The sequence below is a fragment of the Tachyglossus aculeatus genome, chromosome 1, assembly GCF_015852505.1.
Source record: "Tachyglossus aculeatus isolate mTacAcu1 chromosome 1, mTacAcu1.pri, whole genome shotgun sequence".
Taxonomy (NCBI): Eukaryota; Metazoa; Chordata; class Mammalia; order Monotremata; family Tachyglossidae; genus Tachyglossus; species Tachyglossus aculeatus.
The window spans coordinates 1,695,080-1,722,692 of NC_052066.1; the positions used below are offsets into that span (position 1 = coordinate 1,695,080).

General features: G+C 48.8%; 1 protein-coding gene across 1 annotated transcript in view; it reads right to left on the reverse strand.

The window, feature by feature from the left end:
* Nucleotides 1-915: 915 nt before the first annotated feature.
* LOC119932558 (uncharacterized protein PB18E9.04c-like) overlaps nt 916-27,613 on the reverse strand; it is a 44,503-nt gene continuing 17,805 nt past the window's right edge. Inside the window, exons 4-8 of the mRNA XM_038751892.1 lie at nt 19,562-19,687; nt 11,061-11,714; nt 9,040-9,159; nt 3,253-3,359; nt 916-987 (exon numbers count right to left, since the gene is read on the reverse strand). Of these exons, the coding sequence (XP_038607820.1) occupies nt 916-987; nt 3,253-3,359; nt 9,040-9,159; nt 11,061-11,714; nt 19,562-19,687 (1,079 nt within the window). The remainder of the gene's footprint in view (nt 988-3,252; nt 3,360-9,039; nt 9,160-11,060; nt 11,715-19,561; nt 19,688-27,613) is intronic.

Genomic DNA, 27,613 nt, shown 5'->3' on the forward strand with positions numbered 1-27,613 from the left:
AAAGGGGGCTCAGTCTGGGAAGGCCTCCTGGAGGAGGTGAGCTCTCAGTAGGGCTTTGAAGGGAGGAATAGAGCTAGTTTGGCGGATGTGGGGAGGGAGGGTCATTCCGGGCCAGGGGAAGGATGTGGGCCGGGGGTCGATGGCGGGACAGGCGAGAACGAGGTACAGTGAGGAGGTTAGCGGCACAGGAGCGGAGGGTGCGGGCTGGGCTGGAGAAGGAGAGAAGGGAGGTGAGGTAGGAGGGGGCGAGGGGATGGACAGCCTTGAAGCCGAGAGTGAGGAGTTTTTGCTTGTTGCGTAGGTTGACAGGCAGCCACTGGAGATTTTTGAGGAGGTGGGGTAACATGCCCGGAGTATTTCTGCACAAAGATAATCCGGGCAGCAGAGTGAAGTATAGACTGAAGTGGGGAGAGACAGGAGGATGGGAGATCAGAGAGGAGGCTGATGCAGAGAGGATTAAATAACTACCTGTTCTACCAACTATTCAGGCTGTGAGCCCCATATGTGACAGGGACTGTGTCTTGACCTGATGATTTTGTATCTACCTCAGCGCTTAACACAATGCTTGTCACATAGTAAGCATTTTACAAATTCCACAATTATTATTATTACAACCTGGACTGCTTGCACACTTACCTGACAACACCTCCCCTTGGCCACCCCAACACGCACACAATACTACCTGCATTCACCTGACCCCTCCACACCCCTACAGACATGCTCAGGCCTGTTTGCACACTGATCGGACACCCCACCGACACTCCCAGACCTAGTCGCACACTTCCACAGACACTCCCAGACCTGCTGGCACACTCCCCTGACACCCCCACAGTCCCTCAAACACTCCCAAGATCTGCTTGCACACTTACCTGACACCCCACACCCCCTCAAACCCTCCCAGACCTGCTTGCACACTCACCTGACTGTTTCCACCTTCACAATCACTGTCTGTCCATAATCACTCTCATTTTTGAACGCAGCAACAAACTGTGAGAGATGAAAAATGGCATTCACTGTAGAAACCCCTCTGGACTCCCCACCTTCACTCCCAAGGACCCCTTGCTTTCACTCCCGCTGCCCCCCAAACCCACGACCTTCAGGCCCCCATGTCCCTCACCTTCAGTCTCTCCCTCTCCCCTGGCCCCTTTCCTTTTGCCCTGGGCCCCTCGATACAACTCACTCCCTTCCTTTGCCCTGGTCCCCCTCCTTCGCCTCTGGCCCCCTTCCTTTGCCTCGGGTCCCCCTCCTTCATTCTTTAGCCCCCCACTTTCATCCCCTGGACAGTTGTCCCCCCTCCTTTGCCCCTGGACCCACCTTTGACCACAGAACTCTCACTTTGGCTCATAGGGCCCCCTGCCTAACTCATTCATTCATTCATTCAACTGTATTTATTGAGCACTTACCGTGTGCAGAGCACTGTACTAAGCACTTGGGAATTACAAATCGGCAACATATAGAGACGGTCCTTACCCAACAACGGGCTCACAAGAGCCTTAATTTCATACCTCTGGACCCCTCCACACCTTCAGGCCCCCCATGTCCCCCCAACTTCAACCACCGAAACTGTCACTTCCCCCATCTTTCAGCCCCCCAGAACCCTCTCCTTCATCCCTGGGTCCCCTCCTTAAGCTCTGGGTCCCCTGCCTTCACATCCTGACAGTTTGTCCCCCTTTTCTTTTTAAAATGGTATTTGTTAAGCACTTATTATGTGTCAGGCACTGTTCTAAGCTCTGCGGTAGATACAAAGTAATCAGGCCGGACACGGTCCACGTCCCACATGGGGCTCACAGTCTCAGTCCCCATTTTAGGGATGAGGTAACTGAGGTCCAGAGAAGTGAAGTGACTTTCCCCAGGTCACATAGCAGGCAAATGATGGAGAGGGATGAGAATCTAAGCCCTTCTGACTTCCAGGCCTGTGGTCTATCTACTAGGCCATCCCTGACCTTTGACCTCACAGAACCCCCACGTTTGGCTCACAGGGCCCCTGCTTTAATACCTCAAAAGCCCTTGCTTTTATTCCTCTTGACCCCTCACCTTCAACTCAACTGGAACCCCACCTTCAGCCCCCTACCTTCACCCCCAGGTCAGATTGCCCTCCTTCTTTGTCCCCAGCTCACCAACCTTCAGGCCCCCACATCCCCCACCTTCAGCCCCCCAGAACCTTCTCCTTCCACCCCAGACTCGTTGCCTCCACTCCCTAGACAGCTCACCCTCATCTTTGGCCCCCGGGCCCCTCTGCCTCCCGCTTTCCTGTCATACAAGCCTCTCAGAGTCCAAGTTTGGAAGGAGAGCAGCGGTCTGATCTCTACTGAGAAGCAGTGGAAAGAGCACGGGTTTTGGAGTCAGAGGTCATGGGTTCAAATTCTAGCTCCGCCACTTGCCAGCTGTGTGACTTTGGGTAAGTCACTTAACTCCTCTATGCCTCAGTTACCTCATCTGTAAAATGGGGATTAAGACTGTGAGCCCCACATGGGACAACCTGATCACCTTGTAACCTCCCCAGTGCTTAGAACAGTGCTTTGCACATAGTAAGCGCTTAATACATGCCATTATTATTATTATTATTATTATTGTTACTGAGAATATGTCTGCCAATTCTGTAATATTACACTCCTTCAAGCACTTGGTACAATGCTCTGCACACAGAAAGTGCTCAGTAAATACCATGGGTTGTTAGATTTTACAGATGAGGGAACTGAAGCAGAGAGAAGTTATGTGACCTGTCCAAGATTATACAAGAGGCAAGGGGCCAAGCCAGGATTAGAATACAGGTTCTCTGACATTCAGTCTTGTGCTGGGTCACTGGAGAGAGTCAGGGATGGACAGGGGAGAGTCAGGGATGTTGGATGGTCTGTGCTGGGTCACTGAGGAGCGTCAGGGTTGGAGAGGGGAGAGTCAGGTCTGTTGGATGGTCTGCGTTGGGTAACTGGAGAGAATCAGGGATGGAGAGGGAAGAGTCAGGGGGGTTAGATGGTCTGTTCTGGGTCACTGGGGAGAGACAGAGATGGAGAGGGGAGAGGCAGGGGGGTCCATGCTGGGTCCCGGAGGAGAGTCAGGGATGGAGAAAGGAGAATAAGGGCGATTGGACAGTCCACCCCTGACCATAAGTGTTGGTGTCCTGATGCCCTATTGGTGACGGAGCCCAGGGTGGTCTGGGCCAATGGACCACTTTCCGAGCACAGCCCAGCCCTGCTGATCCTGTTCTAACCACCAACGCTGCCCCAAACCTGAAAATTCCACAGGAAAACTTACAAACTCCATCAGAGTGTTAAAGAGATCTTGATATTCCTTGCTCTCTTTATTGTGGATCTTGGGGTCATAATTTGATTCCATGTTGACCATTCCAGAGAAACTTCTACCTGAAAACGGAGCAGATAATAACAGTAATTATGGTACTTGTTAAGCACTTAACATGTACCAAGCACTGTTCTAAGCACTGGGGTAGCTACAAGTTAATCAGGTCGGACACAATCCCTGCCCCACATAGGGCTCACACTCTTTATCTCTTTTTTACAGATGAGCCATCTGATGCACAGGGAAGTTAAGTAATTTGCCCAAGGTCACACAGCAGATATGTAATGGAACCAAAATTAGAACCCAGGTCCTTCTGACTCTCAGGCCAGTGCTCCATTCACTAAACCATGCTGCTTCTCCTCCATATCCAGCCTGCCCCATCCTGGCTCCCCCTTCCCCACCCCTGGCTTTCCCTTTTTTTCCCCACAGTATTTGTTGAGCACTTACTATGTTCCAGACACTGTACTAAGCTCTGGGGGTAGATACAAACTAATAATAACAATAATAATAATAATGACATTTATTAAGTGCTTACTATGTGCAAAGCACTGTTCTAAGTGCTGGGGAGGACGCAAGGTAATCACGTTGTTCCCGTGGGGGGCTTACAGTCTTAACCCCCGTTTTACAGATGAGGTAGCTGAGGCCCAGAGAAGTGAAGTGACTTGCCCAAAGTCACACAGCTGATAATTGGCGGAGCCGGGATTTGAATCCATGACCTCTGACTCCAAAGCCCGTGCTCTTTCCACTGAGCCACGCTGCTTCTCTAAACAGGCTGGACACAGTCCATGTCTCATGTAGGGCTCACAATCTTAATCCCTGTTTAACAGATGAGGTAGCTGAGGCCCAGAGAAGTGAAGTGCCTTGCCCAAAGTCACACAGCTGATAATTGGCGGAGCCGGGATTTGAATCCATGACCTCGATTTGAATCCATGACCTCTGACTCCAAAGCCCGTGCTCTTTCCACTGAGCCACGCTGCTTCTCTAAACAGGCTGGACACAGTCCATGTCTCATGTAGGGCTCACAGTCTTAATCCCTGTTTGACAGTTGAGGGAACTGAGGCCCAAAGAAGTATCTCGCCCGAGATCACAGAGCAGACAAGTTGATACTCGTCTCTAGACTGTAAGCTCGTTGTGGGCAAGGGAATGTGTCTACCAACTCTGTTATCTTGTACTCTTCCAAGTGCTTAGTACAGTGCTCTGCACACAGTAAGCGCTCAGTAAATTTAATTGAATGAATGCAGTGCCCTTCAATCAATCAATCAATCAATCAATCAATCGTATTTATTGAGCGCTTACTATGTGCAGAGCACTGTACTAAGCGCTTGGAAAGTACAAATTGGCATCACATAGAGACAGTCCCTACTCGATAGTGGGCTCACAGTCTAAAAGGGGGAGACAGAGAACAGAACCAAACATACCAACAAAATAAAATAAGTAGGATAGAAATGTACAAGTAAAATAAATAAATAAATAAATAAACAGAGTAATAAATATGTACAACCATATATACATATATACAGGTGCTGTGGGGAGGGGAAGGCGGTAAGGCGGGGGGATGGAGAGGGGGACGAGGGGGAGAGGAAAGAAGGGGCTCAATCTGGGAAGGCCTCCTGGAGGAGGTGAGCTCTCAGCAGGGCCTTGAAGGGAGGAAGAGAGCTAGCTTGGCGGATGGGCAGAGGGAGGGCATTCCAGGCCCGGGGGATGACGTGGGCCGGGGGTCGATGGCGGGACAGGCGAGAGCGAGGTACAGTGAGGAGATTAGTGGTGGAGGAGTGGAGGGTGCGGGCTGGGCAGTAGAAGGAGAGAAGGGAGGTGAGGTAGGAGGGGGCGAGGGGATGGAGAGCCTTGAAGCCCAGGGTGAGGAGTTTCTGCCTGATGCGCAGATTGATCGGTAGCCATTGGAGGTTTCACACAGTAAGCTCTCAATAAATGATTGATTGAGAAGTGGGATTCGAAGTCAGGTCCTTGTAACTCCCAGGCTGGGGTCCTATCTACTAGCCCACACTGCTTCTCACCCCCAACCCCCAACCCCTGTCTGCAGGGAAATCCTGAAGCCACAAGGAAAAGAGGCTTTGGGTCACAGGGTTCAGATTTGAGGGGGTGGGCTGGGACAGGAATTCTGAGTTTCCTGGCTGCAGGGTCAATCAATCCATCAGTGGTATTTATTGACGCTTACTAATTAATTAGTTAATTAAATGCAGTATTTGTTAAATGCTTGCTATGTGCCAGGCACTGTACTACATACTGGGGTAGATTCAAGTTAATAATAATAATAATAATTGCATTTATTAAGTGCTTACTGTGTGCAAAGCACTGTACTGAGCACTGGGGAGGTTACAAGGTGATCAGGTTGTCCCATGGTGGGGCTCACAGTCTTAATCCCCATTTTACAGATGCGGTAACTGAGGCCCAGAGAAGTGAAGTGACTTGCCCAAAGTCACAGAGCTGAGAATTGGTGTAGCCAGGATTTGAACCCATGACCTTTGACTCCAAAGCCCATGCTCTTTCCACTGAGCCACGCTGCTTCTCTAAGCCCCATATGGGACAGAAACTGGGTCTGATCTGATTATCTTGTATCTACTCCATGGGGAAACAGCACGGAATAGTGGATAAATCCTGGGCTTGGGAGTCAGAAGGTCACGGGTTCTAATCCCAGCTCCACCAATTGTCTGCTATGTGGCCCTGGGAAAGTCACTTCACTTCTCTGGGCCTCTGTTACCTCATCTGTAAAATGGGGATTAAGACTGTAATCTCCATGTGGGACAGGGACTGTGTCCATCCTGATTTGCTTGTATCCACTCCAGCACTTAGTACAGTGTCTGGCACATAGTAAGTGCCTAACAAATACCACAGTTAGTATTATAATTATTATTTCTTAGAACAATGCTTGACACAAAGTAGGTGCTTAACAAATACGACATTTGTTATTAATATGGTTCAATCTCTCATCCCATAACCCCTCATCTCCTCTCACCTCCAGTGCCTCTCTCTGCCTGAATGTCTCTCCAAGACACCTCCAAGTAAATAGAACTACTCACTGTCCCCCCGCCGCCGTACCCCTATTCTTCCCCCATAACTTTCCCATCTCGGTGGACGGCACCTCCTCCCTCCCACCCCAGAATCCTGCAAACTTGGCATCATCCTCAACTCTCTAGGTCTTAAGCTCACTGTGGGCAGGGAATGTCTCTATTTATTGTTATATTGTCCTCTCCTAAGCACTTAGTAGTTTTGCACACAGAAAGTGCCCAATAAATATGACTGAATCAATGAATGACGCTTTGCCTTCCCTTCCCCACAGCACCTGTATATATGTATCTATGTTTGTACATATTTATTACTCTATTTATTTATTTATTTATTTATTTCATTTGTACATATCTATTCTATTTATTTTATTTTGTTAGTATGTTTGGTTTTGTTCTCTGTCCCCCTTTTAGACTGTGAGCCCACTGTTGGGTAGGGACTGTCTCTGTGTGTTGCCAATTTGTACTTCCCAAGCACTTAGTACAGTGCTCTGTACATAGTAAGTGCTCAATAAATACGATTGATGATGATGATGATGATTCAGCTCTCACAGCTCACCAACTTGCTCCCTTTGCTCTTCCCCCCTCCCAGCCCCACAGCACTTATGTACATATCTGTCATTTTATGTATTTGTATCCATGTCCGTCTCCCGCACTCTAGTCTGTGAGCTTGTTGTGGGTAGGGAATATCACTGCTTATTGCTGTCTTGTACTTTCTCAAGTGCTTAGTACAGTGCTCTGCACACAGAAAGCGCTCAATAAATAAGATTGGATGAATGAACCAACCACTCAGCCCCATGGATCCTTCCTGCACGTTCTCCAGATCCACCCCTTCCTCCCCCGCAAAGCTGCCCCTGGCCTGGACCAGAGTCCGGTCCTGTTTGGGCCGGACTATGTACCGGCCTCCTCCGTGGCCTCCCTGCCTCCAGACTCTCCCGCTCTGGTCTTCATTCGGCCCCGTGGCCTACTGGGCCGTGTCTGTGAAGCACCATCCAGCCCACGTCTCTCCCATCCTCCAGACCCCCCGTCGGCTCCCAGGCTCTCAGCTCCTCATGGGACCCCTAGGCCCCTGCTCGCCTTCTCCCCTCTCTACTCCCACCCAACCCCCCAGCCACCCCGCACTCTCCCTTCGCTCACGCTTCTCTCTCGGCTGATCTTCTCTCCCTCCCTCCCTGCCCACAGCAGAGAGCTCTCCCCTCCTTCAAATCTCTCCCGACACCCCACCACCTCCAGGAAGCCTTCCCTGATTCCTCTCCCACCTCCGTCCCCTCGCTCACACCGCTCCCCTGCCCTGGACCTCCCTCCCTCCCTTCCTCCCTGCAGCATAAAGACCCCAGCTCTCCCCGCATTCAAATCCCTCTTGACCACCCCACCACCTCTGGGAAGACTTCTCTGATTAGTTCTCAGCATCCCCTCCTCCCAACCCTGAGAAACAATGTGTCTAGTGGCTAGAGGCTGGGCCCGGGAGTCAGAAGGATCTGGGTTCTAGTCCTGGCTCTGCCACCTGTCTGCTGTGTGACCTTGGTTAAGACATTTTACCCCCTCCAGGAGGCCTTCCCAGACTAAGCCCCCCTTTTTCCTCTGCTCCCCCTCCCCTCCCCATCACCCTGACTTGCTCCCTTTGCTCTGTCCTCCTCCCCGCCCCACAACACTTGTGTATATACATACATATCTATAATTATAATTCTATTCATTTTTTTTAATGATGTCTATATTCTATAATTCCATTTATTTATAATGATGCTGGTGATGCTTGTTTACTTGTTTTATTGTCTGTCTCCTCCCTCCTAGGCTGTGAGCCCATTGTGGTCTGGGATTGTCTATGTTGCTGAATGGTACTTTCCAAGCCCTTAGTACAGAGCTCTGCAAACAATAAGTGCTCAGTAAATACAGTTGACTGGATTGAATGAATGAATGTAGTCCTCTGAGCCTCAGTTACCTCAACTGTAAATGAGTAAGCGCTTAACAAATACTATTAAAAATACCATGGTTATTATTATCATCATCAATCGTATTTATTGAGCGCTTACTGTGTGCAGAGCACTGTACTAAGCGCTTGGGAAGTACAAGTTGGCAACATATAGAGACCGTCCCTACCCAACGGCGGGCTCACAGTCTAAAAGGGGGAGACAGAGAACAAAACCAAACATACTAACAAAATAAAATAAATAGAATAGATATGTACAAGTAAAATAAATAAATAAATAAATAGAGTAACAAATATGTACAAAAATATATACATATATACAGGCGCTGTGGGGAAGGGGAGGAGGTAAGATGGGGGGATGGAGAGGGCGACAGTATTATTATTACTGCTATTATCATTTTGTTTTACTTCCCAAATGCTTTATGCCCAGTGGGTGCTCAATAAATATTACTTCAATTTGACGATACTTGTTAAGCACTTCCTATGTGCCAGGCAATGTACTAAGCACTGGGGTAGATACCAGAAAATCAAGCTGATCACGGGGGGAGGTAACAGTCTTAATCCCTATTTTACAGATGAGGGAACTGAGGCCCAGAGAAGTGAAATGATTTGCCCAATGTCACACAGCAGAGAAGAGGTGGAGCCGGGATTAGAACCCATGATCTTTTGATTCCCAGGCCCGGGCTGTTGCCACTATACCATGCTGGGGAAAGGGAGAAGAGAAGATCTGGGGGGAAACGGGAGTGGGAGGGGAAAGGCAGAAGATGGGAATGGGGGCCGGAAGGCGCTGCTTACCTGAATAACAAGTTGAACTTTTGAAATACAATCTTTCAGGACACAAGCAGAAACCCGTGGAGTTCAATTTCTGACACAGGGCCTGTCCACAGTCTATAAAATTGCAGGGGTCAGCCTGACCTGGGAGGTAGAATGACCAGAGAAATGTTATCTGGGAAGGGGGCTGAGGTGGGAGTGGTACGGCGGGGCATCCTGGTCTGGCCACCTTCAACGCCCTTCAAACCACCCGCAGTCTCTCAGTCAATCATATTTATTGAGTGCTTACTGTGCAGAGCACTGTACAAAACACTTGGGAGAGCCCGATGCAACAATAAATAGACACATTCCCCGCTCTAAAGAGGGGAAGCTTACAGTCTAGAGCAGGCAGGGGCAGGCCTTCAGTTTACCACCACCCCCAGCCCATGTCCTGCCTCTGGCCTGGAATTCCCTCCCTCCTCAAATCCAAAGGACAATTACTCTCTCCTCCTTCAAAGGCTTATTAAAAGCCCATCTCCTCCAAGAGGCTTTCCCTGACTGAGCCCCCTTTTCCTCTTCTCCCCTTCCCTTCTGCATCCCCCTGACTTGCTCCCTTTCTTCATCCCCCCTCCAAGCCCCACACCACTCTGTCGTTTATTCATTTCTATTATCTGTCTCTCCTTACAGACTGTAAGCTCATCGTGGGCAGGGAATTGTCTGTTTATTGTTATATTGTCCTCTCCCAAGCTCTTAGTACAGTACTCTGCACATAGTAAGTGCTCAATAAATGTGATTGATTGAATGAATGAAGGAATGAATGAGAGACCCGATGACTCTGCCTCCCTGGGAGTGACCCCAATCAGACTGCTCCACCCCTGCTGTCCCGAAAGCCCTGGCCACCCCTCTGGGGCCGCAGGAGAGGGTAGCCCAGCCCCCTTCTACCGAAAAGGAAAAGGGGACCCTGAGAGGATCAGGGAGTTGCCCAGAGGGCTGGGGAGCAATCAATCAATCAATCAATCAATCAATCAACTGTATTTATTGAGTGCTTACTGTGTGCAGAGCACTGTACTAAGCGCTTGGGAAGTACAAGTTGGCAACATATAGAGACAGTCCCCACCCAACAGTGGGCTCACAGTCTAAAAGGGGGAGACAGAGAACAAAACCAAGCATACTAACAAAATAAAATAAATAGAATAGATATGTACAAGCAAAATAAATAATAGAGTAATAAATATGTGCAACCATATATACACATATACCGGTGCTGTGGGGCAGGGAAGGAGGTAAGATGGGGGGGATGGAGAGGGGGACGAGGGGGAGAGGAAGGAAGGGGCTCAGTCTGGGAAGGCCTCCTGGAGGAGGTGAGCTCTCAGTAACTGAGCACTGAGCACTGAGCACTGAGAAGGGTCTTCTGTCTCCCTCCAGCTGTGACCCCTCCCCCACCATTTCCCCTCTTCTGCTGATTCCCTCCTCTCCCCACCATGGAAATGCTCCCCCCCACCCCCAAGAACTGTCCCGGCACTGTTGCAATCCACTAGACTGGAAGCTCCTTGAGGGCAGGGATCGTCTACCTCTGTATCGTATTGTCCTCCCCCAAGCGCTTAGTTTAGCCCACAGTAGGTGCCCAATAAATATCACTGAATGGTTGATGGATTGATGCACCCGGACCCTCCGCTCACGTTTCCCACCTGAGTCCCCGGTAGCACCCGGGGCCTGGACCCCACATTTCACTGGCCTGTGAAAATGCTGCTTTGGCCTCAGTGGCTACTGGAGAGCTCGTGTGGCCAGGATAGGGGTTGGGGAGGGGTCTACTTCACCAGTGTCCGGCGGGACTGCTGGACACAGACTGACCAAATGTCCTGCTACCCCTGATGGGCCGGGTTATCATAGCCCACCTTGGGCCTTTTCAGGGGAAAGGAGAGATGTTCCAGAATTGAGACTGTCTCAGCTACAGCGGGCCTCCTGGGATCCCCCCTCCCCTTCCTGGGCCCTGCATGGCCGGAGTTTTTTCCAGGGGCTTGGGGACAAAACCAGAGCCAGGGACTGGCAGGAAGCTGTTGCGTCACCTGCAGGTGTGGTGCTATCAGGGGTCGTTGTGTTTGCAATTGGAGTTGTGACCTCACTTGAGGTTACGGCTGTAGAGGTTGTGTTGTCTGCAGTTGGAGTTGCGACCGCACTGGAGGTTACGGCTGTAGAGGTTGTGTTGTCTGCAGTTGGACTGGAGGTTACAGCCGTAGAGGTTGCGTTGTCTGCAGTTGGACTGGAGGTTACGGCTGTAGAGGTTGTGTTGTCCGCAGTTGGACTGGAGGTTACGGCTGTAGAGGTTGTGTTGTCCGCAGTTGGACTGGAGGTTACGGCTGTAGAGGTTGTGTTGTCTGCAGTTGGACTGGGGGTTACGGCTGTAGAGGTTGTGTTGTCTGCAGGTGGACTGGAGGTTACGGCTGTAGAGGTTGTGTTGTCTGCAGGTGGACTGGAGGTTACGACTGTAGATGTTGTGTTGTCTGCAGTTGGAGTTGTGACGGCACTGGAGGTTACGGCTGTAGAGGTTGGGTTGCCTGCCGGTGGAGTTGTGACTGCACTGGAGGTTACGGCTGTAGAGGTTATGTTGCCTGCAGGTGAAGTTGTGACCGCACTGGAGGTTATGTCTGTAGAAGTTGTCGTGATTGTTGTCGGAGTTGTGGTTGTAGTGGTGGTCACAATCGTAGTGCTTGAAGACTGAGCTGAGGTGACAGTAACGGTCAAAGTTAGGATTGTTTGGGTTAGAGGAGGATTTCAATCCATAAGGGGAATGTTTATTGAGCCTCTAGTGAGTGCTAGACTCCGTACCAAGCTCTGCTCTCTCCCAGGCGCTCATTCCCGGGCTCTGTACACAGTACAACTAACAGCTCCTTGAGGGCAGGGATCATGTCTACTCACTCTATTTGACTCTCTCAAGCACTTGGTTCACTGATCAGCCCAGAGTAAGCACTCCGTAAACTCAGATTGATTGATTAGTTTGGAGGGGTCCACGATAGGTAAAACATGCATTCCTTGCCCTCAAGGAGCTTGCACTTTTAATGGGGAGACAGAGGGACGGACAGGCAATCAATCAGTAAGACCGACAGGCAGACAGGTGGTCAGATTGACAGACAGTAAGCTGCTAGTGGGCAGGAAACGTGCTACTAACTCTGTTGCATTGTACTCACCCAAGCACTTAATACAGTGTTCAATAAATACCATTGATTGATTGATTTATTGAGCACTTACTGTGTGCAGAGCACTGTACTAAGCGCTTGGGAAGTACAAGTTGGCAAGTATGCTTGGTTTTGTACTCTGTCTCCCCCTTTTAGACTGTGAGCCCACTGTTGGGTAGGGACTGTCTCTATATGTTGCCAAATTGTACTTCCCAAGCGCTTAGTACAGTGCTCTGCACACAGTAAGCACTCAATAAATATGATTGATTGATTGAAACTGTTCAGAGAGTCATTTCTGTCTCCTACTCTAGCTTCCTTCTGTGTCCTATTGCGCTTACCTCAGCCTCAGATCATTAATGTCCAAATCATTAATTTATTTATTTAAATTCATTCATTCTATTGTATTTATTGTGCAGAGCACTGTACTAAGCACTTGGAAAGTACAATAGACGACAAATAGAGACAATCTCTACCCAACAACGGGCTCACAGTCTAGATGGGGGGAGACAGACAACAAAACAAAACAAGTAGACAGGCATCAATAGTGTCAATGTACATAAACAGAATTATAGCTATATACACATTAATAAAATAAATAGAAAAATAAAATAGAATAATAAAATAATATGTATTCATTCATTCATTCATTCAATCGTATTTATTGAGCGCTTACTGTGTGCAGAGCACTGTACTAAGCGCTTGGGAAGTACAAGTTGGCAAGTCGTTCCCTACCCAACAGTGGGCTCACAGTCTAGAAGGGGGAGACAGACAACAAAACAAAACACATATTAACAAAATAAAATAAATAGAATAAATATGTACAAGTAAAATAAATAGAGTAATAAATATGTACAAACATATGTACATATATACAGGTGCTGTGGGGAGGGGAAGGGGGTAGGGTGGGAGGGATGGGGAAGAGGGGGAGAGGAAGGAGGGTATGTACATATTTACACAAGTGCTGTGGGGGCAGGGAGAGGGGTAGAGCAGAAGGAGGGAGTCAGGGCAATGGGGAGGGGAGGAGGAGCAGGGGAAAAGGGGGGTTCAGTCTGGGAAGGCCTCCTGGAGGAGGTGAGCTTTCAGTAGGGCTTTGAAGGGGGGAAGAGTGCTAGTTTGGTGGATGTGAGGAGGGAGGGCATTCCGGGCCAGAGGTAGGACGTGGGCCAGGGGTCAATGGTGGGACAGGTGAGAATGAGGCACAGTGAGGAGGTTAGTAGTGGCAGAGGAGTGGAGTGTGTGGACTGAGATGGAGAAGGAGAGAAAGGAGGTGATGTAGGAGGGGGTGAGGGGATGGAGAGCTTTGAAGTCAGTAGTGAGGAGTTTTTGCTCGATACGAGGGTTGATAGGCAACCACTGGAGATTTTTGACCTGGGGGCAGGAGGGGTGAGGGGTGGGGAGGGAGGAGACATGCCCAGAGAGTTTCTGTAGAAAGATAATCCGGGCAGCAGAGTGAAGTATAGACTGAAGTGGGGAGAGACAGTAGGTTGGGAGGTCAGAAAGAAGGCTGATGCAATAATACAGTCGGGATATGATGAGTGATTTTACTAACAAAGTAGTGATTTGGATGGAGAGGAAAGGGCAGATTTCGGCAATGTTGCGAATGTGAGACCAGCAGGTTTTGGTGACGGATTGGATATGCGGGGTGAATGAGAGAGCGGAGTCAAGGATGACACCAAGGTTGTGGGCTTGTGAGACGGGAAGGATGGTAGTGCCATCCACATGATGGAAAAGTCGGGTAGAGGATGGGGTTTAGGAGGGAAGACGAGGAGCTCAGTCTTGGACGTGTTGAGTTTTAAGCAGCAGGAGGACATCCAGGTGGAGATGCCCTGAAGGCAGGAGGAGATAAGAGCCTGGAGGGATGGAGAGAGAACACAGGAGGAGATGTATATTTGAGTATATCACCCGTGTAGAGATGATAGTTGAAGCCATGAGAGCAAATGAGTGCACCAAGGGAGTGAGTATAGATGGAGAAAAGAAGGGAACCAAGAACTGACCCTTGAGGAACCCCCACATTTAGGGGATGGGAGTGGGGGGAGGAGCCCAGGAAGGAGATTGAGAATGAACGGCCAGAGAGATGAGGAAAACCAGAAGAGGATGGATTCCATGAAGACAATGTCTGTCCTTTCCCCTTGGACTGTAAGCGCCTTGTGGGCAGAGATAGTGCCTACTAACTCATTGTCCTTTCCCCAGTGCTCAGCACAGTGCTTTGCCCACAGTAGATTGTATGTTCTCTAAGAGCTCCCTCCCTTCTTGTCTCCCCAACTGCCATCTTCATCTGTTCACTCTCCAATGGCTTCTTCCCCACTGCTTTCAAACATGCCCAAGTTTCCCCTAGCCTAAAAAACCCCTCCCTTGGTCCCACAGCCCCCTCCAGTTATCATCCCAACTCCCTCCTACCATTCATCTCCAAACTCCTTAAGCGAGTCGTCTATACCTGCCGTCTCATGTTCCTCTCCTCCAATTCTCTCCTTGTCCCCCTCCAATATGGCTTCCATCTCCTTCACTCCAGAGAAACCACCCTCTCTAGGTCACCAGTGATCTCTTTCTTGCCAAATCCAGCAGCCTCTACTCCATCCTAATCTTCCTCGACCTCTCAGCTGCCTTCAACACTTTGGTCCACCCTCTTCTTCTGGAAACATTATCCAACCTTGGCTTCACGGACACTCTCCTGGTTCTCCCCCCATCCCTCTGGCCGCTCATTCTCAGTCTCTTTCACGGGCCCCTCTTCTGCCTCTGACCCCCTAGCTGTGGGGGTCCCTCAAGGGTCAGTTCTGGGTCCCTTTCTATTCTCCATCTACACCCACTCCCTTTTTATCAGTGGTATTTGTTAAGCACTTCCTATGTGCCAAACATTGTACTAAGTGCTGGGGTAGATACAAGCTAATCAGGTTGGACACAGCCCCTGCCCCGCATGGAGCTCACAGTCTTAATCCCCATTTTACTACTACTACTACACTTCTAGACTGTAAGTCCACTGTTGGGTAGGGACTGTCTCTATATGTTGCCAACTTGTACTTCCCAAGCGCTTAGTACAGTGCTCTGCACACAGTAAGTGCTCAATAAATACGATGGATTGATTGATTGATTACTACTACTAATAATAATAATAATTGTAGTATTTGTTAAGCACTTATTGGGTGCCAGGCACCGGGCTAAGCACTGGGTTCAATACAAGCAAATCGAGTTGAACACAGTCCCTGTCCCGTATGGGGCTTCCAATCTCAATCCCATTTTACAGATGAAGGACTGAGGCCCAGAGAAGTGAAGTGATTTCACCTCCCCCGCCCCATCCCCCCGGCCTTACCTCCTTCCCCTCCCCACAGCACCTGTATATATGTATGTATGTTTGTATGTATTTATTACTCTATTTATCTTATTTGTACATACTTATTCTATTTATTTTATTTTGTTAATATGTTTTGTTTTGTTTTCTGTCTCCCCCTTCTAGACTGTGATCCCACTGTTGGGTAGGGACCGTCTCTATAGTTGCCAACTTGTACTTCCCAAGCGCTTAGTACAGTGCTCTGCACTAGTAAGTGCTCAATAAATACGATTGAATGAATGAATGAATGAGTTTGCCCAAGGTCAAATAGCAGACAAGTGATAGAATGGGGATTAGAACCCAGGTCATTTGGACTTTGAGGCCCACACTTTTTCCACTAGGGCAGGCTACTTCTCTTGGAGAACTTGTTCAAATCCATGACTTCAACTACTACCTCTATGCAGATGATCCCCAAATCTACATCTCCAGGCCTGAACTCTCACCCTCTGTGCAATTTTGCATTTCCTCCTGCCTTTAAGATTTCTTTACCTTGGATGTCCCGCCATCATCTCAAACTCAACATGTCTAAAACTGAACTCCTTATCTTCCCATCCAAACCCTGTCCTCCTCCTGACTTTCCCATCACTATAGAGAGAAGCAACGTGGCTTAGTGGAAAAAGGATGGGTTTGGGAGTCAGAGGTTGTGGGTTCTAATCCTGGCTCCTCCACTTGTCAGCCGTGTGACTTTGGGCAAGTCACTTAACTTCTCGGTGTCTCCGTGACTGTGAGCCTCATGTGGGACAACCTGATAACCTTCACGGCACTACTGAGAGCTCACCTCCTCCAGGAGGCCTTCCCAGACTGAGCCCCTTCCTTCCTCTCCCTCTCATCACCCTCTCCATCCCCCCATCTTACTCCTTCCCTTCCCCACAGCACCTGTATATATGTATATATGTTTGTACATATTTATTACTCTATTTATTTATTTATTTATTTATTTTACTTGTACATATCTATTCCATTTATTTTATTTTGTTAGTATGCTTGGTTTTGTTCTCTGTCTCCCCGTTTTAGACTGTGATCCCACTGTTGGGTAGGGACTGTCTCTATATGTTGCCAACTTGTACTTCCCAAGCACTTAGTACAGTGCTCTGCACACAGTAAGCACTCAATAAATACGATTGATTGATTGATTGTATTTACCAGTGTTTAGAACAGTACTTGGCCCATACTAAGTGCTTAATAAATACCATCATCATTACTATTATTATGGCACCACCATCCTTCCTGTCTCAGGCCTACAATCTTGACATCATCCTTGACTCCTCTCTCTCTCATTCAACCCACATATTCAATCCATAATAATAATAATAATGGCATTTATTAAGCTCTTACTATGTGCAAAGTTCTAAATGCTGGGGAGGTTACAAGATGAACAGGTTGTCCCACAGGGGACTCCCAATCTTCATCCTCATTTTACAGATGAGGGAACTGAGGCCCAGAGAAGTGAAGTGACTTGCCCAAAGTCACCCATCTGACAATTGGCAGAGTTGGGATTTGAACCCATGATCTCTGACTCCAAAGCCCGTACTCTTTCCACTGAGCCACGCTGCTTCTCTAAATCCTGTTGGTACAACCTTCACAAACCTGCTGAAATCCACCTTGTCCCCTCCATCCAAACTACTACCATGTTAATAATAATAATACTAATCCAAGCACTTATCCTATCCCGCCTTGATTATTGCATCATTCTCCTTGCTGACCTCCCTGCCTCCTGTCTCTCCTTACTCCAGTCCATACTTCACTCTGCTGCCTGGATCATTTTTCTACAAAAACATTCAGGACATGTTTCCCCAATCCTCAAGGAACTCCAGTGGTTGCCCATCCACTTCCACATCAAACAGAAACCCATCACCATCGGCTTTAAAGCTGTCCATCACCTTGTCCCCTCCTATCTCACCTTGCTACTCTCCTACTGCAACCCAGGCCAAACACTTGACTTCTCTAAACTAAACTTCTCACTGTACCTCGATCTCATCTATCTCACCACTGACGTCTCACTCATGTCTTGCCTCTGGCTTGTAACACCCTCCCTCTTCATAAATAACAGACGATTGCTCTCCCGTCCTTTAAAGACATATTGAAGGCCCATCTCTTCCAAGAGGCCTTCCCTGACTAAGCCCTCTTCCTTTTCTTCCACACTCTTCTGCATTGCCCTGACTTGCTCCCTTTACTCATCCCCGCCTCCCAATCCCACGGTACTTACGTACATATCCGTAATTTATTTATTTACATAAATATCTGTCTCCCTTTCTAGACTGGAAACTTGGTGTGGGCAGGGAATGCATCTCTTATATTGTTATATCATAATAATAATAATGGCATTTGTTAAGCACTTACTATGTGCTTAACACATAGTACTGTACTAAGCGCTGGGGTGGATACAAGGTGATTAGGTTGTCCCATGTGGGGCTCACAGTCTGAATCCCCATTTTACAGATGAGGTAACTGAGGCCCAGAGAAGTGAAGCGAGTTGTCCAAAGCCACACAGCTGACAAGCGATGGAGCCGGGATTACAGCCCATGACCTCTGACTCCCAAGCCTGTGCTCTTTCCACTGAGACACATTGCTTCTTCATACTCTCCCAAGTGCTTAGCACACTGCTCTGCACATAGTAGGTGCTCAATAAGAACGATTGACTGACTAACACTGTTATAATAATAATATTAATAATAATTATGATATTTAAGTGCTTACTAAGTGCCAGGCACTGGGGTCGATAGGGATGCCCTCCCTCCCAACATCCGCCAAGCTAGCTCTCTTCCTCCCTTCAAGGCCCTACTGAGAGCTCACCTCCTCCAGGAGGCCTTCCCAGACTGAGTTCCCTCCTTCCTCTCCCCCTCGTCCGCCTCTCCATCCCCCCCGCCTTACCTCCTTCCCTTCTCCACAGCACCTGTATACATGTGTATATGTTTGTACATATTTATTACTCTATTTATTTATTTATTTTACTTGTACATATCTATTCCATTTATTTTATTTTGTTAATATGTTTGGTTTTGTTCTCTGTCTCCTCCTTCTAGACTGTGAGCCCACTGTTGGGTAGGGACCGTCTCTATATGTTGCCAACTTGTACTTCCCAAGCACTTAGTACAGTGCTCTGCACACAGTAAGCGCTCAATAAATACGATTGATTGATTGATTCATTGATTGATTGCACACTCTCCCAAGTGCTCAGTACAGTGCTCTGTCTGCACTTAGTAAGCACTCAGTACATATCACAGACATATATCAAAGAGGACAAAAGTGGAGGAGGGAATGGGGAGAGAGGGAAGGAAAAGGGGGAAAGGGAGAGAAAGCAGAGAAAGGAAGAGGGAGAAAGACAATAAAAGGAGGAAAGGGGAGAAGGGGGAGAAAGGAAGGGGGAGAAAGGAAGAGAGAGAATGGGGAAAATGTCCTCAGCTCCTCCCCTTCTGTGTCACCTCCACTCACTCCCTTTGCCCTTCCCCCCTCCCCCGGCCACCGCCCCAAAGCACTTATGTAAATATGTATAGATCTAGAATTTCATTTTTTTATACTGATGCTTGTTTACTTGTTTTGATGTCCGTCTCCCCACCTTCTAGGCTGTAAGCCTGGTGTGGGCAGGGTTTGTCTCTCTTATTTGCTGAATTGTATTTTCTGAGCACTTAGTACAGTGCCCTGCACACAGCTACCGCTCAATAAATACGATTGAATGAATGAATGAAGGATAAGGGCAAGAAAGGGAGGAAAAGGGAAAAGAGGGAAAAAGGAAGGGGGAGAAAGAGAGGTAATAATAATGATGGCATTTATCATTAGATTAGCCCACCTTTTAGACTGTGGGTAGGGACTGTCTTTATATGTTGCCAGCTTGTACTTCCCAAGCGCTTAGTACAGTGTTCTACACACAGTAAGCGCTCAATAAATACGATTGATTGATTGATTGATTGATTAGGTAGAGGGAGGTAGGGAGAAAAGGGAAGAAAGTGGGGAGGGGAGAGGAAAGCATGGAGAGGAAAGTTGAGGAAGTGGTTGGAAGAAGGTGAGGGGGAGAGGATAGGCCCCCTTCCCCGGCAGGAGGTCCATGATTCCGGCCCCGTGTCCGGCTCCTTACCCCAGGAAGCCATGGCCAAGGCTAGAAAGCCCAGCAGAAGGCGCCTAGAGACGCCTCTCATGGCGGCAGCTGTGGCGATGTTGGCGGTGGTGGCTGTGGCGGTTGTGGTTGTGATGGTTGCCGTGGCTGTGGAGGCAGGGACAGGAGTGGCAGCAGCTCCTGGGGCCCCTGGAGAGGAAGCTGCCTCTCCCCACCGGCCTGGGTATAAGTACGGCCGCGGTCCAAAGTCTAACGGGGCCGGCGGGGAGGTGACATTGGCCCACAGGCCATCAGGGCCCCGGCCGAGCCCCAAGGAGCCCCGCCCAAGGTCGCACTGGCCCACCCTGGGCCTACCCGGGCCCCCAGCCTTGCTGGATGCCCCCTGCCCTGCCCTGGGCCTCCCTGGACATCATCATCATCATCAATCGTATTTATTGAGCGCTTACTATGTGCAGAGCACTGTACTAAGCGCTTGGGAAGTCCAAGTTGGCAACATATAGAGACAGTCCCTACCCAACGGTGGGCTCGCAGTCTAAAAGGTGGAAGGTGAGAAGAAGTGCCAGCCCAGGAGGACACAGCACTTGGAAGGGAGGAGGAAGAGGAGGTGAAAGGCAGAGAAGGAGTGTGGCCTAGTGGCTAGAGCCCGGGCCTGGGCGTCAGAAGGTCATGGGTTCCAATCCCGGCTAGGCCACGTCCGCTGTGTGACCTTGGGCAAGTCACTTCACTTCTCTGTGCCTCAGTTATCTCATCCGTAAAATGGGGGCCTCAGTTCCCTCAGCTATAAAATGGGGATGAAGACTGTGAGCCCCATGTGGGACAACCTGATCGCCTCGTATCCACCCCAGTGCCTAGAACAGTGCTTGGCACATAGTAAGTGCCTAACCATCATCATTATTACAACCACTTCACCCAGGACGTGCTCAGTAAGTACTCCCACTGCACCCAGGAGGTGCTCAGTAAGTACTATTACTGCACCCAGGAGGTGCTCAGTAAGTTTGCCCAGTGGGGAAAGAGAAGCAGCATGGCCTAGTGGCAAGAACACGGGCTTGGGAATCAGAGGACGTAGGTTCTAATCCCACCTCCGCCACTTGTTTGCTGTGTGACCTTGGGTAAGTCACTTAACTTCTCTGTGCCTCAGTTACCTCATCTGTAAAATAGAGATTAAGACTGTGAGCCCCACGTGGGACAACCTGATTACCTTGTATCTACCCCAGTGCTTAGAATAGTGCTTGACACACAGTACGTGCTTAACAAATACCATAATAATAATAGTAAGGAGAAAGAGAGAGAATGGCACAGCGTGATGGACATAGTGACTCTTCATGCATTTGATTCATTCATTCATTCATTCAATCATATTTATTGAGCACTTACTGTGTGCAGAGCACTGTACTAAGCGCTTGGAAAGTACAATTCGGCAACTTGATGAGACCTGGAGGCCCCTGACTGTCTCTTTGGGGGCATCTTTGCCTTCCTATCACCCCATACTCTCACCCCCGTTGAACTAACTGAGTGTAGAGGCACTGTACTGGCCACCTGCTGACTCTCCCCTCTCCATCTCTGACTTCCCCCAGTGACTGAATATGGACCATACAGCCCCCCAACTCTCCCCTCTCCATCTCTGACTCCCCACAGTGATGAAGCAAGGACCACACAACCCTCCTGACTCTCCCCTCTCCATCCCTGACTCTCCCCAATGACCCAACATGGACTATCCTACACCCTTGACTCTCCCTTCTCCAGCCCTGACTCTCCCCCAACATTCAGCCGATCAATCAGTGGTGTTTATTGAGCACTTATTATGCTCAGAGCACTGCATTAAGCACTTAGGGGAGGATAACAGAGTTTGAAAACTCAATCCTTGCCCACAAGGAGTTTACAGACTTGAAGGGGAGAGGGGCATTGAAATAAATTATACATGGATAGGACATATTCACTCATTCATTCATTCAATCGTATTTATTGAGCATTTACTGTGTGCAGAGCACTGTACTGAGTGCTTGGAAAGTATACGCTGTGGGATTGGAGAAGAGGTGAATATCAAGTACTTATAGGGAAAAAGTCCAGTAGAGACAGGACTAGTAGGGGAAATGAGGGTTTAGTTGGGGAAGGTCTCTTGGAGGAGGTGTGATTTTATGATGGCTTTGAAGGTGGGGAGAGGGTTGGCCTGTCAGGTGTGTAGGGGGAATTTCAGGTTCAGTAGCAGGATGTGGGTAAGAGGTTGGCTGCGAGATAAATGAGATCAAGGTGCAGTGAGTAGGTTGACAATAGAGGAGCAGGGTATGCGGGCTGGGCTGGAGGAGGAGAGCAGCCAGGTGCTGTAAGAGGGGGCAACCTGGTAGAGAGTGTCACAGTCGATCTCTGATCTCCCGTTAAATGTCCCCAAGCCCAACCCCGTGGGAATCTCTCCTCCCCTCTAGACACACATTCAGCCCGGCCTGTGTCTGGGCCCAGTGACTCCGGTGCCCTGCCACAAAGGCTTCAGGAACATGACAGGAGGCACCCGGGCACCTGAGGACCAGCGGACCTTGCCCCGTCTCCCCATGCAAATAGATCCAAGTGCCCATCTCTGTCCCTTCCCTGTCCCTCCCTGTCCCCGTCATCCATGCTTGGCTGGCTGGTTCCAGAGAAGGAGGAAATGATTGGAGAAATAATACAGTTCCTGGCTGGCTCGGGGTTCCTGGAAAGGGAAAGGGAGTGGGAAATCAATCAATCAATCAGTGGGATTTTTTGAACTCTTGCTGTGTGAAGAGCACTGGACTAAGCACTTGGGAGAGTTCAGTACAACAGAGTTGGTCATAATAATAATGATAATAATAATAATTGTGATATTTGTTAAGCACTGGCTTAGTGGCTAGACCCTTGGTCTGGAAGTCACAAGGCCCAGGGTTCTAATTCTGGCTCCACCACTTGTCTGCTGTGTGACTTTGGGCAAGTCACTTCACTTTGAAGCGGCTCGGTGGGAAGAGCACGGGCTCTGGAGTCAGTGGTCATGGGTTCAAATTCTGGCTCCGCCAACTGTCAGCTGTGTGACTTTGGGCAATCAATCAATCAATCAATCAATCGTATTTATTGAGCGCTTACTATGTGCAGAGCACTGTACTAAGCGCTTGGGAAGTACAAATTGGCATCACATAGAGACAGTCCCTGCCCAACAGTGGGCTCACAGTCTAAAAGGGGGAGACAGAGAACAGAACCAAACATACCAACAAAATAAAATAAGTAGGCTAGAAATGTACAAGTAAAATAAATAAATAAATAAATAAATAGAGTAATAAATATGTACAACCATATATACATATATACAGGTGCTGTGGGGAAGGGAAGGAGGTAAGATGGGGGGATGGAGAGGGGGACGAGGGGGACAGGAAAGAAGGGGCTCAGTCTGGGGAGGCCTCCTGGAGGAGGTGAGCTCTCAGCAGGGCCTTGAAGGGAGGAAGAGAGCTAGCTTGGCGGAGGGGCAGAGGGAGGGCATTCCAGGCCCGGGGGATGACGTGGGCCGGGGGTCGATGGCGGGACAGGCGAGAGCGAGGTACAGTGAGGAGATTAGTGGTGGAGGAGCGGAGGGTGCGGGCTGGGCTGGGGAAGGAGAGAAGGGAGGTGAGGTAGGAGGGGGCGAGGTGATGGACAGCCTTGAAGCCCAGGGTGAGGAGTTTCTGCCTGATGCGCAGATTGATCGGTAGCCATTGGAGGTTTTTGAGGAGGGGAGTAATATGTCCAGAGCGTTTCTGGACAAAGATAATCCGGGCAGCAGCATGAAGTATGGATTGAAGTGGAGAGAGACACGATACGATTGATGATGATGATCCCCTCTCCATCCCCCCATCTTACCTCCTTCCCTTCCCCACAGCACCTGTATATATGTATATATGGTTGTACATATTTATTACTCTATTTATTTATTCATTTATTTATTTTACTTGTACATTTCTATCCTATTTATTTTATTTTGTTGGTATGTTTGGTTCTGTTCTCTGTCTCCCCCTTTTAGACTGTGAGCCCACTGTTGGGTAGGGACTGTCTCTATGTGTTGCCAATTTGTACTTCCCAAGCGCTTAGTACAGTGCTCTGCACATAGTAAGCGCTCAATAAATACGATTGATTGATTGATTGATTGATTGAGGTAACTGAGGAACAGAGAAGTGAAGTGACTTGTCCAAGGTCACACAACAGACAAGTGGCAGAGCTGGGATTAAAACCTATGACCTTCTGAATTCCAGGCCCAGGCTCTATCCACAACACCGTGATTTATTTATTTATTCATTTATTTATTTTACTTGTACATATCTATTCTATTTATTTTATTTTGTTAGTATGTTTGGTTATGTTCTCTGTCTCCCCCCTTTTAGACTGTGAGCCCACTGTTGGGTAGGGACTGTCTCTATATGTTGCCAATTTGTACTTCCCAAGCGCTTAGTACAGTGCTCTGCACATAGTAAGCGCTCAATAAATACGATTGATGATGATGATGATGATGATGATATGTTCCCTGCCCACAAGGAGCTTACAGTTGAGAGGGGAAGATGGACATTAATGTAAAATAAATAAACGTCAGACATGGACATAAGTGCTGTGGGGCTGAGGGTGTGGTGAATACTAAGTGCCCAAAGGGCACAGATCCAAGAACAAAAGCAAAGGAGAAGAGAGAGGGAGAGGGTTTAATCGGGGAGGGCCTCTTGGAGGAGTTGGGATTTTTAATAAGGCTTCAAAGATGGGGAGAGTGGTCAAAGATGGGGAGAGCACTGTACTAAGTGCTTGGGAAGTACAAGTTTGCAACATATAGAGACGGTCCCTACCCAAAAGTGGGCTCACAGTCTAGAAGGGGGAGACAGACAACAGAACAAAACATATAAACCAATAAAATAAATAGAATAAATATGTACAAGTAAAATAAATACATAGAGTAATAAATATGTACAAACATATATACATATATACAGGTGCTGTGGGGAGGGGAAGGAGGGAAGACAGGGGGATGGGGAGGGGGAGGAGGTGGGAGGAAGGAGGGGGCTCAGTCTGGGAAGGATATCATCATCATCATCATCAATCATATTTATTGAGCGCTTACTATGTGCAGAGCACTGTACTAAGCGCTTGGGAAGTACAAATCGGCAACACATAGAGACAGTCCCTACCCAACAGTGGGCTCACAGTCTAAAAGGGGGAGACAGAGCACAAAACCAAACATACTAACAAAATAAAATAAATAAAATAAAATAAAATAAATAAAAGGATATGGGGGGAGGGCATTCAGGCAGGTCATGGGCAAGGGGTCAACGGTGATCATAGATGAGATCGAAGTGCAGTGAGTAGTTTGGAGTTAGAGGAGTGGAGTGTGCAGGCTGGGTTGGAGCAGGAGACTAGTGAGGTGAGGTAAGAGGGGGCCAGCGGATGGATGGCTGAAAAGCCGATGACGAGGGGTTTCTGTTCGATGCAGAAGTGGATGGGCAACCACTGGAGGGTCTTGAGACTATGAGGGTCTTTTAGACTGTGAGCCCACTGTTGGGTAGGGACTGTGTCTCTATGTTGCCAACTTGTACTTCCCAAGTGCTTAGTACAGTGCTTTGCACACAGTAAGCGCTCAATAAATACGATTGATTGATTGATTGAGGAGTAGGGAAGCATGGCCTGAAAGATTTTGTAGAAAAATGATCTTTTAGACTGTGAGCCCACTGTTGGGTAGGGACTGTCTCTATATATGTTGCCAATTTGTGCTTCCCAAGCACTTAGTACAGTGCTCTGCACATAGTAAGCGCTCAATAAATAAGATTGATTGATCTTGGCAGCAGAGTGAAGTCTGGACCGGAGCGGGGAGAGGCAGGAGGCAGAGAGGTCAGCGAGGAGGCTGATGCAGGAGTCGAGGAGGATGGAGAGGAAAGAGTGGATTTTAGTGATGTTGTGAAGGCAATCCATCAGTGGTATTTATTGAGTGCTTACTGTGCACAGAGCACTGTACTAAGCGCTCTGCACACAGTGAAGTGTCCTTGAGCAGAGGAGGGAGGACCAGTGTCAGCCAGCAGCTTGGGGACGCTGACGGAGCCTCAAGCTTTGACCCCCTTGGGGCTTCCCTGGCATCTCTGCTGCTGTTGCTGGCCTTAATAATAATGATGATGATGGTATTTGTTAAGCGCTTACTATGTGCCAGGCACTGTTCTAAGCACTGGGGTGGATACAAGCAAATCAGGTTGGACACAATCCCTGTCCTGCCTAGAGTTCCAGTCTCAATCCCCATTTTACAGATGAGGGAACTGAGGCACAAAGAATTGAAGTGATTGGCTTCTAGACCGTGAGCCTGTTGTTGGGTAGGAATTGTCTCTATTTGTTGCCAAATTGTACTTTCCAAGCGTTTAGTACAGTGCTCTGCACACAGTAAGCACTCAATAAATACAATTGAATTGAATGAATGAATTGGCCCAAGGCTGCACAGCAGAAGTGGTGGGGCTGGGATTATCATCATCATCAATCGTATTTATTGAGCGCTTACTGTGTGCAGAGCACTGTACTAAGCGCTTGGGAAGTACAAGTTGGCAACGTATAGAGACAGTCCCTACCCAACAGTGGGCTCTCTCTCCCAGGCTCAGCCTCTAGCCATTAGTCATCAGCCATTAGAGAAGCAGCGTGGCTCAATGGAAAGAGCCCGGGCTATGGAGTCGGAGGTCATGGGTTCAAATCCCGGCTCCGCCAATTGTCAGCTGGTGACTTTGGGCAAGTCACTTCACTTCTCTGTGCCTCAGCTACCTCATCTGTAAAATGGGGACTAAGACTGTGAGCCCCCTGGGGGACAACCTGATCACCTTGTAACCTCCCCAGTGCTTAGAACAGTCCCTTGCACATAGTGAGTGCTCAATAAATAATAATAATAATTGCATTTGTTAAGCGCTTACTATGTGCAAAGCACTGTTCTAAGCGCTGGGGGGATACAAGGTGATCAAGTTGTCCCACAGGGGGCTCACAGTCTAAATCCCCATTTTACAGATGAGGTAACTAAGGCTCAGAGAAGTTACGTGACTTGCCCAAGGTCACACAGCAGACATGTGGCAGAGCCGGGATTCGAACCCATGACCTCTGACTTCAAAGCCCGTGCTTTTTCCACCGAGCCACGCTGCTTCTCTATAATAATAATAATGGCATTTATTATCATTATTAAGCCCTTTCTATGTGCGAAGCACAGTTCTAAGGGCTGGGGAGGTTACAAGGTGATCAGGTTGTCCCTCGGGGGGGCTCACAGTCTTCATCCCCATTTTCCAGATGAGGGAACTGAGGCCCAGAGAAGTGAAGTGACTTGTCCAAAGTCACACAGCTGACAATAATAAATGCCATTATTATTATTATTATTATTATTATTATTATTATTATTATTATTATTATGCCATGCTGCTTCCTAGCCTTCCACAAGAGCGTCACCCCCACCCCCAGGCTTCTCTGACCAGCTGGGGGAAAGGCCCCTGGGGGAGCAGGCCACAGGCTCTGCATTTTCAGAGAGGCTTTGCCCCCTCATTCCTGATTTGGACAATTCCCAATGTTGGGAGGCCCCGATGTCCCAGTTGCCCCTACCCCCGGCCCGGCCTGGACATCAAGGAAGGCCGGAGAGTCGGAGGGCTGAGTGGAAGCTGGCGGGAGGACTGGTGTGGAGACTGGTGAGATGGCTGGTGTGGAGGCTGGCAGGGAGGTTGGCAAAATGACCGGCACTGTGACTGGTGAGAAGGCTGTGAGGAGGCTGGCACGGGGGCTGGTGAGATGACTGGCATGGTGGCTTGTGTGGAGGTTGGCAGGGTGCCCAGGGCAAGAAGGGACGGGGTGGGGATTGTGCAGGGGCTGGTGGGAAGCATGAACAGCAAGGAGGCCAGTGGGAGGGAAAGGAAACCAGGAGTGGGAAGGTTTTGGTGGCTCCCCAGAACCCCAGAAAATAATAATAATAATAATAATAATAATAATGGTATTTATTAAGCGCTTACTATGTGCAGGGCACTGTTCTAAGCGCTGGGGAGGATACAAGGTGATCAGGTTGTCCCACGGGGGGCTCACAGTCTTCATCCCCGTTTTCCAGATGAGGGAACTGAGGCCCAGAGAAGT